General features: G+C 41.6%; 1 protein-coding gene across 1 annotated transcript; it reads right to left on the reverse strand.

The window, feature by feature from the left end:
• Window positions 1–1982: 1982 nt before the first annotated feature.
• SMIM28 (small integral membrane protein 28) lies at window positions 1983–12795 on the reverse strand. Its single transcript, XM_027800492.2, has 2 exons — window positions 12430–12795; window positions 1983–5835 (listed from the first exon to the last, which is right to left on the reverse strand). Exons 1-2 carry the CDS (start codon window positions 12538–12540, stop codon window positions 5440–5442), a joined length of 507 nt encoding a protein of 168 aa, XP_027656293.1. The 5' UTR covers window positions 12541–12795; the 3' UTR covers window positions 1983–5439.
• Between the last annotated feature and the right edge of the window lie 4350 nt (window positions 12796–17145).

Consider the following 17145-nt stretch of genomic DNA (forward strand, 5'->3'; position numbering starts at 1 on the left):
ACACCCAACAAACCAAAACACCCTGCAAAATAAAAGTATAGGCTTTGAATCCTATGAATGGCCTTGACATGACTGGAAAGGATTGCATACATGTTCTACTGCTTCAAAGTATTTGTTTTGTCACAGATGGAAATGACTGAAAAGTTGTAAGATAAGCATTCAGGAAAAAAATCGCATCCTGACTTTGTAGGAACAAATGAATATAGCAGGGGCTGGAGAAGATAACATGAGGTTAATGGCATGGCTAGTTTGAAATTCTAAGTACTTGATTGCTGCTTCTTCCCTATGCTTATGTTCTAACACTAAAGTCTCCTAAACTTTACAGTTTTGTGAATAGTGAGAAGTAAAACTACTGATGGAGCCAGTCATAGACAAGTTTGATTCTCTCACACCCTCAACAAACGTGAAAGACATTGGGATTTTTTTACTTAACTTTCTAACAGAAAGTTTGTGAAAGTGCAAATGTACATTTACACTGCTGTCAGCCTAGTCAAGTATCCAAGAGTTTTTAACAAGAATTTTCAATGAGGTTTTGCCATCTTCATTGATGTCGATGCTTCTACAGCATTGATTTATTAGCTGTATCCAGCCTTGCTACCTATACCATTGAGAATGTTATGCTGTTCTTCATGCTTCTTCAGAAGACCTGGTTATGCCAATGATGAACTACTGTGTAACAAAAGTAATAACATAACATGATTATTTACTAACAATTAGACTGCAAGTAATAAATTCCATGATTAGAATTTTCTAAATGTTTCACTTAAGGATGTTTTTTGAGAGAGGAGTCTTTGAATAATTTATTTGCTGTAAGCATTCAGCTCATTCTTGTTTGATGTTTTTATGCAATTTTCCTCTTGAAAAAAAACCCCAAAAACAAACCCACTCCTACCCAGAATATGAATGCTGACTCAACTTCCCATACAGGTAAAATTTACATTTGGAAGAGTTTTTTTACACTAAAGCATATATAGTTGATGCTAATGGAGTTTGTACTGGCAAAAGTAGTTGTGCGTCTGTATTTGGAGGCTTTGCTGGCACAGAGAGCCAAGTAAAATCCTTGTCGACGTAGATTAAACCAAATGTTTTATTTTGGGGCAGTATTTTCTTGGCCGCTGTGGTATTATTGAACCATCATAAGGATGTTCTGACTTGATGTCAAGGTTTGTTTCTTTTTTAAAAAGTTATTCCACTTCAGTGAAGCCAGGATCTAAATTTCTAGTCAAGATATTTGTTACAGATGAGCGTCTCCTCAGTGACATGTGTACACTGAAATGCTTGTTCTTCCTTTCCTAGACCAAGGGTGGAACCTGGTTACTTTATAAGACCAAGCAGCTACTGTCCTGTTTTGAAAAAAACCCCAACATTTTCTCATTGGCAAGTACAAACCAGTGAGTGTCATGAGTTAGTTTTCAGCTCAGCAAAGGTTAGCTGCCAGATGCTCAATATGAGTACAAGCATGTATCAGTTTTATCCAAGATGTTAATATGTTAATTTCTCAGCTCCTTCTGTGGTTGCAAAGAGCTATGTCATCTTTTCTTCCTTCAGGTAAAATAAGAGAGACAGGATATTCTATTGATACTGAACCACTATATTATTATTGCATACTTTCAGTGAATATTTAGTTTAGAAATTTTGTATAAACTACCTGTGTTGTTTTCCTTTAAATGTATTTTGAGCAAGAAACTTGCACATATGTGAGATGTGTATGCATCGTAAACTACAGATAATGGACCCGTGTCAGTAAGGGACTCTGGCACCTCTTGCAGAGAGGATGAGCACAGATACTACCCTCTAAGCTTTCAAAAGCCTCTTGAATAACAGGAGGCCTGTATTGTTCCATAGTTTCTTAATAAGTATAAACAAGGGGTTGTATATACATAATTAATCTCATCATGGTTGTTAGTATTTTCTTAATGGAAAACTGAAATAGAATTACCCTTCATGTCATGGTGAGGCCACAATTTGTAAGACTTAACATGTGTATTAGCAGACATTAATATTTAATAAGTCCTAATCTTAATTGGATTTAAACAAAAAGAAAAATGTGTATAAGGACCTTGTGGTTATAACGTACAATGACAGGGTTACAGTGATCTCTGGATGCACAGGAAACTTCATAGTATCAGATTTTCAAAGAAACAGACATCTGATTTCATACAAAACTTGGAAATGATGAACAGAATCTGCTTTGATACAGCTTTAGGGCATAGGAACAGGAAAGGACCCAGAGAAGACATCTAATCGGTTCCTTGCTCTAGCTAGGATCCTTCATCACTCCTGACAGATGTTTAACTTCTCTGTGTCTAGACATGGTGCTGCCAGTACTTCACTGTACTTTCAGACTGAACTTCACTTTCAGAAATTTCTTTTCTGACTTTATCTTGCTGCACTTCAAGCTCACTAGTACCAGTTCAGATTGCTGCAGGCATGAAGGGTGTTTATTTTACTTTGTTTGCAGTTACCTTTTATGTATTTGAAAACTTAATGTCTCTCCTCAGTCTTCTTGTCTACAGCCTCGACTCCAATATCTTTCTTTCAGGTTGTGTGCCCTAAACCTTCATCTTTCAGATTAGTGGAGCTGAGAAAACTAAAGATTTTTATCTTACAGTTATGGTTGCTGTATTGCCAGACACAGGTTCCTTTCAGATCATGAGCTCTCCGCTTGAATGCAGAACGTGTTTACCCCAGGGACCCGATAGCTGCTCCACAGCCAGAAGCACTAATACCAGTAACACTGTGGTTACTGATGTGTGCCACCACAGGCTGATACAGTCAGAGGTAGCTTCTAGGCAGTGGAGATTAATTTCTGTATGTTTGCATGAGAAACATTATCTTTTTTGTTCTGCTGGACCTTCTCTTTGGGGTGGAGACCTGGGAGTGGGAAGTGAAATGCTGGTTAGGTTGAAAGCCACTCGGGACAATTAACATGCAAGACTAGACAAATCTATGTTGGAATGAGGTAAGGGATACCAATTCCCAATGGAATAAAAAGCAGTCTGTTAGAAAGAAGAATTTAAGTTATGGGGATGTTTCTGTTCCTTTGGATTTTAGCAAGTATCTGCTTTTAATTGTCTCTAGTAATGCAAATGAACAGAAACTACTTGTCCAAGGCAGGATTTGAGAGTTATTGGATAAACACTGTGTGAGAGACAATCACTGTCTATATACTTGGAGAGAATAGCAATTCTTGACTGGATGTAGAAGTGTATCAGTCTTGGTCATAAGACTGCTATCAGTCAAGAAGTTATCTTAATTGTAACTCAGGTAAGAGAGCAGTTTAGAATGATCAGCCTGCGGCTTGGGTTTCAGACACTACCCTGGTTACTGGTAAACAGGAAATTGTGTTGAAGAACATTGCACCTCTTTTCAAAACACAGCAGATCTTTTAAGGCAAAATATACTCAATTCCATACAACAATGGCTGAATTTTCAAGCATACCTGTACAATTCTGCTGAAATTAGTGGAATATGCAGACATCAGAGGCAGAAGTGATTTCTTTTTGAACCTCAAACCTTTGTACCTTGCTGATTAAGTAGCACGTGTTGTTTGGGGCTCTTGTATTTCTCCAGCTTTCCTTGTAGCTGGCAACAACTGCACGTACCAAATATTAAGGAGTTGAACAAAATGCAAGGAGGCAGTAAAATACAGTACTTTCAAATGCATCAGCACATACCAGGAACTCGTCCCAGACATGGTCTGAAAAGATAAATGGTTGATTCAACTTGGATTTTTCCAAAACATCAGCTGTTGTTTTCTTACAGTTTGGTGACCAAAAGGGAACATTAGGAAAGGTAACAATCTCAAAAGTGTAGTTCAAGGAAATAAACTTATTTCTGAATTACAAAAGCCAGATTATTATTTTTTTGTTTGTTTTAAGGGAACTGTATGAGTGGGATCATCAGTTTTGACCAGGACTGCTTGGTTACTGTGGTGATATGATTTGTGCCACTGTTGGCGTAATGTGAAATTTAACTACCTGCAGCTGAAAAGTAGCCTGTCTTTCTTCTGCTGTACAGTGATGGTTTCTTCTTCCATTGTTGTTTTCTGGTTTTGTTTTTTTGGGTGGGTTTTTTTGTTTGTTTCTGGTTGGTTTGTGGTTTGTTTTTTTTTTTAAGGGAATGTGGTATGTTCACAAAATAGGACTGGCTGATACTGGCACCTCATGACATTTGCTGGAATCACAATGTGCAAGTCAGGACAGCCTTAGGGTTTAGGAGTTACACTAAAGCTGCGCACAATAATATGTAGTAGTTGTTATGTTGGCAGGCCACAGACAAATGTAATGTCATGGAATAGCTGACACCTACAAAGAAGAAGCTGTCATAACTTTTGAGGCTGTTAGGATTGGTAGTAGCCACAATCTATAGCAAGAGCATCTGTGGACATAGTGAAAATGCTATCCTGTATGAAACAATTAAAGATAACATACATCACTGTCTAAAAGTATGCATGTGCAAGCCCTCCTGAAACTGAACCGCAGCCACCAATGCACTTCATTGAGATTTACTTTGCCCTAGTGATGAAGGGGAAGGGACTATAAGGCTGTTTTGAAATACAGACCTGGGGTGTCTGTTTGTGTGCATTTTATTTTATTAATTTTCCCCTAACTCCTTTCCACACTGCACCAAATAGGTCACAGGGTTTATTGTTGTAGACTTGTAAATTGGAAAATAAGTCAAGCCAGTAACCTGGAACATTGGGATGTTGCAGACCTTCGCAAGTAGCTTGCAGCAACAATGTGAGTGTGCTCTTATGTGGTGCTGCTGGAGTCTTCCTCACCTAGAATGATCACATCTTCTTTGGTTGTCCTCATTATTCAACTGTAATAAGAGAGCCTTTATCCACAGTGCACATTTGAACCTTTGGGGACAGTTGCTGGAAATTTTGTAGAGGTTATATGTCTATTTGCTTTCCTGACAGCTGTTGCAATCATTCAGGAGCACTGCAGAATGATGTGATGTTAAAACACACAGATGGAGTGAATCATCTTGTCAGAAACGGAATTAAAAATAAACATGTAAAAAAGAAAAAGACAAACCGGAATAGGTATTTGCCTAAAAGCCCTTTTTGTGTGGTGAATCTAAAGCATAATTCATATTTCCTTGCAGCTCAGGGATTGTAGAGGGATGGATTCCCACCTGTCCTTAAGTTTAATCTTTGCATGACATGCTTTGTTAACTGGAATACCCGTGTTACCAGTTTGGGACCAATTTGGTGCTATGCTGTGTATGTACGCTTGCCAAAAATTGAAAGATAGACAACCCTAGGATGAGGTGAAGGGACTCATTCCCTGTTACTCCAAGGCTCTTCTTTCATTAATTCATTGGTTTGGTGCCTCACTTGGAATCTTTTTGCTAATTTTAAAGGCCGTAGCAGTTCCGTGTTTGTGCCTTGAGGGGCTGCATGCTTCAGCTAAGGTGCTTCCCTAGGAAGTTTTATTTGGCACTGCTGGACTGCAGTGAGCTCTCTTCATAAGGAGGCACTGGATCTGGAGAGAGCTCAATGTGAGCCTCATCTGTGGGAGTCTTCATGGTGGCCTCCTCGTAGGATGGAGGCAAACACACAGTGAGTAATGTGGCATCAGGAAGCAGAGTGGAGTAGTGGAAACTCTGTTCGCTGTTCCAGGGCAGCACAGAAAGGAAATTGGACACATCGTGCTCGGGCAGGGCCTCGGGGAGGTCGATGCTGAAGATCTGCCCCTGCGGAGTGGGGCGCTGGCAACGGCGGTACAGGAAGAGCAGCAAGAATGCCAGGAAGAGCATCATGGTGGCAGGCAATATGATGCACAGAAATGGTTCTATGTCGTCTTTGGTTGAACTTGTCTGTTTGCTCTGCAATCAAAGCAAATAGGTAGTGTGTTGGATTTCTCTTAATTGGAGAGAATAAATACATTCTCCACCCCCCCACATCCCCTCACTCCCAACATAGCATTTGTTTTTCCAAGTTACTTTCTGCCTGTATTAGTGACATTCAAGCAATATGTTTTGTAGGCTCATGAATAGCCAAATTGTGTTTGCTGGTCCATTAAAACAAATGACAAGTAGATACAAAAGAGATGGAGAAGTTGCAAAGAGGGGTGGAAACCCTGTCTCCAATGGGGAAACCCCCCAACAACCTGGAACTGTATGTATTTTGGTATGAGATTTTATTACTCTTGGATTATACTAGAACCAGTCCTCTTTGTGGGAGACTGGCCAAACTTTTGAAACCTGGGAGAACACCGAATTGCAGATGAATAGGGCTGGTGATCCACCATCCAGTGTTGTTTCTTTCTGTTTGGAAAACTCTGCTGTTTACTTCTAAGAACAAATAGAATGACAACTATCCCTTTCACCAGGACACATTGCCTACAATACCTGTTCTTTGGGCTGTTCCAACCTTACTGGCCAGCCCCAAATAAAACCCTGTGTGTCAGAACAGCATGGACCGGTGCTCTTTCTTGAGCTTGTCCTGCCGACTATCCAAAAATCATTTTCACTGTTTAAAACTGGGGGAAAAGAGCCTCTGGTATAAGAGTAATAGCAGCTGTGACTGCTGTGTCAGCTTTATCTCCTGCAAAATGTAGCACAAAAGACCTCTATCCCACAGCTTTTGAATTGTGCTGTACCGTTAACAGGAGTTATAAGCTATTTAAAAAAACCCACCTTTTGTGCTCTTCAGGTGTATTAGTTTCACTTTTAAAATTTAATGTATCTTATTTCCAGTCTGACTCTATCTAGCTCTGGCTTCTAATAACTGGATCTCATTCAGAGTCTAGTCTACAATGGGTGGAAAACCCAAACCCTAAAATGCTGTTGATTATCAACTCATTCCCTTTGTAAGTATTTGAAGACTGTAATCAAATGGCTTTTTCATGTTTTAATGGTGAGACTAAACAGGTCAATGGATCAGATTTCCTTTGTTTTGAATGAAGGCAGCTTTTCAAGCTAGGAGAAATTGAGTGGTTCTTTCCTCAAAGCATTTGGAAGCAGGGTTGCAAACGGGCTGTTTGCAGTAATTGTTTTGTGAAAAAGGGCCTATAACTCCAGTGCCCCGTCTTAGTCTATGAAAACCTTCTCTGCTTATTCTTCCAAGAATCATAGTCATTTTTTAGCTACAAAATCAGATTGTAACCTGCGTTACAACTGATTATCTACCAGGTATTTTTTACCTCTCTGCTTTGTTGTCATATTATGAAATTCTTAGTATGTGGTCATGCCTAAGAAAAAGAAAGTAAATAGGGTTTGACTTCTAACAAATAGTGTGGAGGAGATTTCTGCTTTTTTTTCTGAGGTAATGTGGGTCTGAATCCAAACCCATTAAAGTAATTGTAAAATACATTGAAACTTCTGTGGTTTAGGTATTAAGCTGCTCCCCGCCCCCCCCCCCCCCCCCCGCCCCAGTCTTTTACCACAGAAACGCATACTAAAGAACTATTTCATATTTACTGATCATTTCTTATTAAAGACTTTCTGGCAGTACAAGCTGTTGTCTTACCTGACCATTAAATAAGCTGCAGGAAACAGCAGAGTTGGAAGAAATTGTTCAGCTGTTATTCTAATGCAGGTGTTAAATACTTTCTAAAAAAATGAGGGGATTTTTAAAAAAAGTTTTTTAACACTTTATTAGTGTGTCTTACGAGGTGCATAAAACTTCACAGGAAAATGAGAAAAAGCATTCAGTGTTTGTGCATTACGTATATTGAAACTCACTGATACTGTTACGTTACCGATACTCCTTAATAGCTGAGCTTATACTGGACAGCATTATTCATGATCAGTGAAGAGCACGTTTTTGAGATCTAATGTAAATTTTGGGTTTTAACTTGTAGGGAGTGGGCTTTCAGTCAGGTTAAGAGTTGTTCTTAGGATCTGTGACTGGTGGTGAGGATAGAGGGTGAGATTGCCAGCATTTCATACATGAGACTAGCCCTGATTCTCTTACTTTTACACTCAGTGCAACTTCCCTAAAAAATTCACTGGAAGGATATTGCTGTTTTAAATAATGGCCAAGGATGGCATATCCTTCGTGTGCTGGTAGAAGCCCAGGCTGATGTTATGGTTGCCTGACACATCCTGTTATAAGACACGGCCTCATACAAAGACTGGATTCCAGAGAGCCCACAGGATGGTGAGGAGGCAGAGGAGGAACTGGTGGGCTGGATGTGGATTTGAAGTGCAGGATGAGAACTGGTGTTCCTGAAGTGAGGAGCTGTGGGCTCAACGGGGGAGGGCAGAGTGGAGACGGGTGTGAATGAGAATTATGCAGCAGTGTGGATGGAGAGCCTTGGCTTGTGACGAGGATGCAAAGCTGTGGGGAGGAAAGCTATAAGGGAACAGAGAATGAAAACTTGGATAGTATTGGATACGACTGAGAAGTCTGAGGAACAAATGGTGGGGCTCCTTTCTTACTGCACCAGTCCCTTTGTCTTTGCGGAAGAAGAAAAGGGGCTAGTGAAGAACTGGGAGGCAGGAGAAGGAAAGATTAAGCTTGATGGAAAGAATTAACTAATGGTCTTGGGTCTCAGGGGAATACTTTGCTCCAAATTCTTAACTGCAACCCAGCAGTCTTGGACCTTGCAAAGAAACATGCATCAACAGAAATATGTAAAATTTATTGTTGTTGGAGGGGCCAGTTTGCATCTAATGGTAAGAAAATGGGAAAAGAGAAACTATTTGTGCTATGAGCTAGCTCAGATGGCCAGTCTGTGAAGTAGGTATAAAAGGACAACCTAGATTCATTTGGGTGTCAGGGTGGCTACTGGGCTGAAACCTTTTGTTTAAAAGCCCCCCAAGAGTAACCCATACCATTGAATATAAAGCTGCAAATTCAAGCCCTCAAGGCTGAATAAATGCCAGCATTTTAGAAATCTGTGAATCCTTAATTTGATTCACAACACACATTACTTATAATTAAGTTATTGTGTACAAAGTGCTCACTCTAGGGTTGTGGTAGATTGCCTAGGGAAGAAGACCGCAGCACCTCAAAGAAATGAGTTGCTGGCTATGTAGAGTATGTAGGGACTGAGTCAGGAGGCAGGGGAAGAGAGAGGACTGCCTGCTGGTTTGGAGTCGTGAGTGTTCTCCTGGGGAGCTGTATTCCTGTCTCTGTTACTGAATGTTCTAGAGCGGGCAAGACAGTTCAGCTGAGGTGGTTGCTGTGGGTTATTCATTAGTTACACCTCACTTTGAGTGCCTGGGTTGAGATCCCTGGGTCTGGTCTGCAGAAATTCTACATCTGTGTTGCTGTCTCTGAAGGCAGAAAAGCAGTGCCCTGAGCCTGTGAGTACTTTATTACACTAAGGGATCTGGGCAAAAATGACGTAGGTAGTCATGAACCAGTTCATATCCTCTTGTACTCCCCAGAGTGGTCAGGCAGTTGGACTAGATGGTTGTTGTAGGCCCCTTCCAACGGAACTACACCTATTCTGTCCTGCTCTATTGAAAATAACTAAACAAGTGCCTTAGTGACTATCTGTTCAGTAAGGTATACAAAACAGGGCATAAGAGATTTGTTATTTGAAGAAGATGCAGTAAATAAGACCCCGGGCTGTATGCTGAGAAAGGTGGGGAGAGTAGCAGCACATTGAATGGCTAGTAATGAAGTGAGTACCGTGTCCTGTGTAGATGTAAAAGAACAGTCTGCCTTACTATGATCTACAAAATAGCGGCATGTGAGGCAGGTAGGATTAAGGATCAGGGAATATGATTTTCTGTATGCAAGTGACAGTAAAGTCCAGTTTTCCTCAGTCTGTGTAGCTTTCCTGTTTGGGTGAAACAATCCGTAGGCTACTTAGTGCATTATTTGAGTTGAAATTGTTTTTAGTAAGTTAATGCTGCCCCACAGGTGCCCAGAACCTGAACAAGGAGTTACGTGTCCATTTTGATACTGCCTCCTGTCAAGCATTTTACATGGACTGATTTTACATTGAGTTGTAGTTCAAAAAGCTGATTAACTTTGTGTAGGTATGTCCAGATATATATCAAATTTATTGGGAGACAATTGAGCAGTATTAGTCTCTGTTTTTCTGTTGTGGTTTTGTGCCCATTTCTGGCATGAATAGGTAAGGGGTTACTGAAGAATACTACAATGATCTTGACATAAAGACTTGGAAAATCTCATAGCCATTAAAAGAAGATTATACTAACAATAGAAATAATTTTAATGAAATGAAACAAAGGTCACTTAGAGAACATTAATATTTGCTGTGAAGTTCTAAACTAAAACTTAAGTTCTAAACTGAACTAAAACTAACTTCTAAAACTGAAGCTCTAAAACTAGAAATGGAACCGGTATGTATAGGTATCAGAAATAGCTGCCAGAACTGGAAAGTGAAATGATCTAGAAATGAAACTGAATCTTCAGTAATTGAAAAGAAAGTGTAAAAAATTTGCTTTGTAAAAGTAAATAACCCAACTGCAGAACATATATAAAGTAAAATTCTCTACTGTTTGACATCTGGAAGTTTCCAAACCAAGCATATGAAGCGACTGAGGGAAGTTTCCAAACCAAGCATATGAAGTGACTGAGGGAATTACTTGGTAGTGTTTCCTTGACTGGTTTGGTTTTGATGCTGCTGCTTCCCTGGAGGTCAGTGTGCTCAGCCTGTGTCATCACAAGCAGCTATTGTTGGCTTTGTAATTGACAAAAATAAGGCTCTGACCTCCAGCACGAAGGAAGTTACAGACACGTAAATACAGGGAAAATACCCTTTATAAATAGAAAGGCAGAAAAAGGCATGGGGGCAAAAGGGATTATGTTTCTAAAAAGCCCCCTGTTTTCCCAGAACTGATTTTCAGTAGGATGGTTTGGTCATGTAGGCTCGTGTTTACTCTCTTCCTTTCATTTATACCTTTGTAGGGACCGAGGCAGAGGGTCAGTTTTCCCAAGCACAGAGCACACGCTAGAAGTAGTAAAGCCTTTCATTACTAATCTATCTGCCTGCATTTTTTTTAACATGCTGAGCATGTACAGTTGTCAGTTTACAGATTACATGACCCATATCAGTTTAGATGAGCTTTTACTCGTGCCTGTTGGTAAAGGAATGAAACACAGTGCAGCTGAGCTATGTGGCATTTCCATGATGAGTATTGATTTAGAATCGAACTCTTTGTCTACACAAAAGAAGCCTACCACCTGGCTTGGAAGAGAATGACCTAGTAAGGCCAAATGTGAGTTTAAAGAAAGCTTCTGTGTAAGGACAGAAAAACAAAAGTTTGTTTTGCTTACTGAAATTCCCATTGAAGTGGCTGTTTGGTGCTAGGATTTATTACATTGTTAATGATTTGCTAGGGTACTTAGAACTTTATTAAACTTACTTTTATTAATATAGCTCATATTTATACTGGTATCTTCTGAAGCTGAATCGGGAAATCGATACTTCTGAGATGTTTTAAGTGGATTTGGAACAAAGTCTGTTTTGAAGTCATTGGGCTGTGGTCCACACATAGGTGCTTTTCCAAGCTCCATCCTGCTGCTTAAAGCTGATTCATTATTGCTTGTAAAAGGCAAAATCATTTAACTGGCAAACAGAAAAACATTTTTATGTGCCTTTTATACATTAATAATGACACATAATTTTAAAGTAAGCCTAGATTTACGCTGGGTTTTTAAATACTTGTTAGAATGTGACTCTGGCGATGCTGTTTGTGTCCTACTGTCAGACAAAACTGTCAGACAAAGTCTGAAGACATTGACATTCTAACTCTGGCAATGTTACTGATGAGGTAGAATTTGTTAAAATTGTAGAGGCATTTAAAAATTACTTCTCATGTTTTGACCCCCCCAACTCCTACCCCCTTTTATTTTACAACAGTACATTTGATATCTCGGCTAAGTAGCATGGCCAGTTAGTTCATTTGCTAATGCTACTTGACTCAGACATTTACTGGGGATATATGTGCACCTTAAATTATTATTTCTGATCAGAGAAACCCTTCCGCTGTATCCTAGACAAAGCCAGAAAGGCAGGGTGTGCTTTCGTCTCAGGGCTACTTCCCTTCCCCCCACTTGCCTGCATGTGATCCTCTCTCACAGAAGTAATCAGCGCACAGCTTAGGGAACAAGAGTTCATTGCTGACTGCTACTGACTTGTAACATCTGCAGCAAGGCTTCATGGGACCAGATCCAAAGTGTAAACATGCATTTAAAAGACAGGAAATCGAGGAATAGCAGAATGCATTATGCTTAAAAGAAATAATTAAAACTTCTTTACCTGCCACCCCAGTAACATTTTTCCATCTGATGTTTTTCTCTCCCCACTAATATGTTTCAAACTACTTCACAGCAATAAATGCTCTGACACTATGTGACTGAGTAGTACTGCTTCGATACGTCTCAATACCCAGGTATCTACTCTGTGCTATACACCGAGGCATTAAACAGACGTACACACACATGCAAAGTCAAAGGACATGCCACAGAGATGAGCAGGAGGGGGTACAGACCTGAAGCTCTGTTTCCAGAAGCGGCCCACCTGGTTCGCTGTTTAGCCAGTCATAGTTTCCCCTGTCAGCGTGTCCAAATTTTCTCCAGCTGCTGCCCAAGAGCCACCTCATGCTTTCATTAACCTGGTCTTCTGTCTTCGAGCCTCCACCTTGCTTCGCTGCTTGCAACTGCGTCCCCGCCTCCCAGCCTTGACCCAGCTGGGCTGCTCTCAGCTAATGATCCCTCTTAAATGATATCCCGTTTATAGTGGAAAAGAAAAAAAGAAGTTAGACATCCCTGCCGTCGTCAGGAAGCCAAGCAAACAGATCTCAGAGCCTCTCTCCACTTCCAACTCAATCTCTCTGGATTTGCTTCGGTGGCCTACATTACCAGCAAAGCTGGCATCAGGTATCTGGGAGCTAGGGCTGATAGCGCTCTGATTGGAGCGCTCCCTGCATTAGGATTATTAAAAGGGGAATTTGCATGTGAATCTGAGCCCACATGGTCATGACTCCGTGTGGATAAATAACGCTCTATATTTAGGTATCTAATAAACACTTTTCCAACAAAATAAAATAGAGAAAACCCACTCTGTGTTGAGAGCAAAGGTTCCCCCTCAGTTATACAGCGCGAGGAGGAACCACAATCCAGGCAGGTTTTTCCTCCCTGTTGCTGGAACATACAGTAAATAGTGAGAGTGGTTTCTGGGTAGAGAGGCAAGGACACAAGGCTAAATGCTGTGCTGAATTATTTAGCAGTGTTAGGATGTAGATGTTAATGATAAATCCAGAGAGAGCACTCTGCCAGGAAAGCTTTGGTCACTGAGAGTATACGATTGCTTTCAGTAATAGCAAGTTGTCAGTGCAGTTAAATCAGGACTCATTTACAGCTTTCTAGGATATATGTTGTTAAATGGCAGTTGTTTCCAGCCTTTGTGCTGTTTATCCAGGAAAAAAAAATAATTCACTGATGTATGGTAACCTCTGAAGGGAGGAATATTTAATCTAAGTTGAAAGTTGTATCAAGGTTTAACTCTTACTGAAAAGTTGGAGGTGTCTTTTTCTGCCTCGCTATGAGCAGAGGGAGAGGCTGTTGAAAATATCCCGTTCAACTGTGGTGTATTTTGCATGGTTTCTCAAGGCTAACCTGTTGAAGCAGAAGTTGTGTTTGGGACTGATGATGCAAAATTGGGGTCAGAATTGTAACCTCTGATTTCTTGCTTGGACATCCTCTCATCGACTCCTTTTCTGAACTTATGGCTCCCAGAGAATTGCAAGCCTAATTGGCAGCAAGCTGAACTCTTGTAGCTCCGTCAGAAACGTCCAAGTGCTGGCACTTCCAACTGCTAATGAAATTCTGGAGGAGCCTGTTGCAAGGCTGGCTGTGGTCCCTGTGACTGCAGCGTGCAGGAGGAGTTACCCTGCAGGTGAACCTGGCCTGTGGGGAAGAGAGGAGGTTGGTTGATAAATCCGTCCTGTTTTGTTACTGAAGTTGCCGGGTGAGCAGTGGACAGGGAGAAATAATATCAAATGAAGGGTTGGTCTTGGTGCTGAAGCAGCTGCATTGTTCATTGGAAACCAGACCCTGCTCTTGCATCTGCTGAGGAGGTCCTGTGTGAAGGTAGAACAGTCACCTCAGCAAAGCCTTTGCCTGCTTGTGGGAAGGATTCTCCTTTCCTTGGTGCCTTGCATGTCATTTTGGCAAGCACTTTCAGGGCTGGTGAGTGTTTGCAGCAGCAACCAGAGTCCAGGGCAGTTATGCTGTGAATTACAACATCCCCTGAGAAACCAGGTCCTAAATGTGGCTTAACAGGTCACACCAAGGCAGCAAAATACTTCTGACTTGATGTCTTGACACCTTGTATGGAAGCAAGAATGACAACCATCTTTCCCAAACTAGTGTTAAGAAATTAAATTCCTTAAGGAGCCTTGTGACTGTGTAGCTTAAATCTGTCATCTCATGTGCAAGCAGGAAACGTTCATATACTATCTTAATTAGGGTCTTAATACAGCCCCTAAGGTGATTAATGCTATTTTTAAAAGCTTGCTGTAAATTTGCTTTGGGACTGTATCATGAATAATGAGGAGAAGTAAAAAATGGTGTGTACCTCTAGTATAAACAGTTTGGCATACTTGGGTTCTAGTTAGGTGATTTTTAGCCAAAAAATAAGGTGCGTACTTTAAAGACTTGCTGACCTGAGTTAGGAAGTGCTGCTTTGAATTCTGGACCTCTGGAAAATGTTTAAGAATGATTTAATTTTGTAGAGCTGAAGCCAAATGGGAATTTGGGGAAATGTGGTGGCCTTTGCCATGCAGGTAATTAGATTATAAAATAATGATTGTCTCTCTGGCTTTTTATATAATCAGTGGACCCAGCAGGAAGATTAGTGAGAGTAATGGGGATACTGTCTTTCTACTGCCAGTGGTCAGACGCCCATTTAATATACTGCCTTTGTAGAGATCTGCTCTTGTGCAGAACTGGAGCAGTACCCCTCGAGACTGGATTTGTGATGGCAAATCTGTTGCAGATTTCTACCAGCCCTGCAGGGCATACATGACGTTTATTTTTCCTTCTCGCAAAGAGTTCAAAAGTACCACCATAGCTTGGGCATGCTGTAGTGTGAAAGCAGGGGGAAGGAGGAAGATCCTTGAATCCAAGCCCTACAGCCGGGTGTCAGGCTTTCTGCTTTGAAGTGCATGAGAGGTTGACCTTTGGAGGTCTTCAGATCTTGCTATGGACAAAACGCCACCCACCCACCCCCACCTCCCTTTGTAATAGTCGAATTTAACAATTGCCCTATCAAATAATCTGGAGAAAATAGCTGGCACGGAATGCTACCACTAAATTGATTAACATTTGGTAAAGGTTTGTCAAATAATGGCAACATGATGTTTGTAATTGAGGCAGTGTTGCTAATACAGCTTCCAGTGCTCTAGCAGGGGAGCAGGGAGAGACTTTCTGAGGAAGCCACTGCAGAAAATAGGCACCTCCTCAGTATGAAGCAGAAAGTGGCTGTCATAAATAATTCATCTTTCTGATTTGCTGAGATGTTTGTGACTAGCAGTGTAAGCCTAGGCTGTTTTGCCACTAATACTGGTAGGGAACAGAATATCCACGGTGCCCTCGGTGCCTTTCAAATCTCTTGCTACTTTCTTCCCCCTTTCTTTTGCCACTTTCCACAGGTGCTGGTGAACCATCCCTGCTTGAACAACAACTGTGCTGCTGTGAGGGGGGATGTGAGGGCTGACCTGAATAACGCAAAATTTGGAATTGTAGTGGGTGAGGTCTTACCGCTGTAAACAGCACTGTGTTGTCAGGTGGAGATTCATGGGATGAAATGGAGGGAGACACTGACTTTTCGCCTACAACCAGCTGGTAGATGCTGCTGTGTCCTTCAGGCAGGAGTGGTGCTGGCTGCTGTCCATTCCCTTTCTCTTGGGTAATTAAGCAAATCATAGTGACTTGCTCTTTTTTTGGTAAATTTTTCACAATATTGAGATTTTGGATTTGCTTTTTTGTTAAACATCAATACATTCAAAACTAAAGCACCTTCTGAAGAGCAGTGTCCTCCTCCCATCAAACTAAAACCACTGTGACTTCAAAGGGTAGGTACGAGTTGGCATGGTCCCGCTGACAACCAGGATTCTGCAGAGCAGTGTTTGTGGACAAGCTGCACAGGGTCACAGCCTGTAGAAACAGAGACGGGGAGACCTGGTTCCAGCACATGTGCGGGCTGAGCCTGCATACCTTGGCATAGGAGCAGCAGCAGGTACCGCTGAGGTATTGATCCAGTGCTGGAGACAGGTAGCTGAGAGCAAAACCTTTAGAGAGGGTGCCAGGGACAGACCCCAGGATTGCCTCCTGCAGAATATCCCTTAAAGTTTTTGGGTGTAACAACACTTGAAAAGCACTGTGGCCACAGCAGAGTGCTGATGACTGACCAGCATCCATCTGACAATACTGTCTAGAGCTTTGGGTGCTTTATTATTTATTTTTTTGTAATTTCTGTCAATCTAGGTTTAATCCCCTTCATTTACGGTTGGTCATCCTTGCCCTGAATTAGTGTTTCCTCTTTTTTTTAAGTCTGCCAGTATGCACCGTATGGTGGATTGGTCCTATTTAGCCAAACTACAGAAATTCTTTTTTTTGTTTGTTTGTGGGGGGGTTTGTGGCTGTTTTTTTGGTGGGTTTAGGTTTTTTCTTACTTTGCTTCAGCCCACATTGCCTTGTGCAACCGTATAGCCATTCTGTCAATATTTTGTAAGCCTTACAGGGTGCTGGGACACCAAACAACCTGCTGTGTAAGAGCCTGTCCAAAAGTGAGCTGCTACCTTTCAACTTGGGCAGCAGCCAGTGCCTGGTAGAGTGTGTCAGATGCTCGGTGGGATGGGCAGCTTTCCCCAGGCCATGCCACACGGGCTGGGGTGCCTGACACCATACTGTGACGTCCCCTGGCACAGCTGGGTGCTGGCAGTGTTGGGGAGCCCAGCCTGCCCTGCAGCCACTACCCGACTGACAGGCCGTCCCAGAAGGGCCTGGCAGGTGACGTCCCCCATGTCCCTTTGGGCCTGGGTGTACAGTGACCCCATCAGTGTGCCCTGAAGAACATTTCCAGGAAACCACAGTGAGGGCAAAGGCTGGAAAACAAAACTTTTTTAGGGGGAAGGGGGCTAACCTTGAAAAGCATGACACATCTTTCCTTACTGTCCTAAACTCTGTCTGTCTGTGTGTGTGTG

Source organism: Falco cherrug, chromosome 6 (assembly GCF_023634085.1).
Source record: "Falco cherrug isolate bFalChe1 chromosome 6, bFalChe1.pri, whole genome shotgun sequence".
Taxonomy (NCBI): Eukaryota; Metazoa; Chordata; class Aves; order Falconiformes; family Falconidae; genus Falco; species Falco cherrug.

Excerpts from the sequence above, each read along its gene's own strand:
- SMIM28 (XM_027800492.2), bottom strand. The coding sequence starts at position 12,540 with ATGAGGTGGCTCTTGGGCAGCAGCTGGAGAAAATTTGGACACGCTGAC. Across the intron at positions 5,836-12,429 it reads TTCTGGAAACAGAGCTTCAG|AGCAAACAGACAAGTTCAAC; the intron begins GTCTGTACCCCC and ends CTTTGATTGCAG.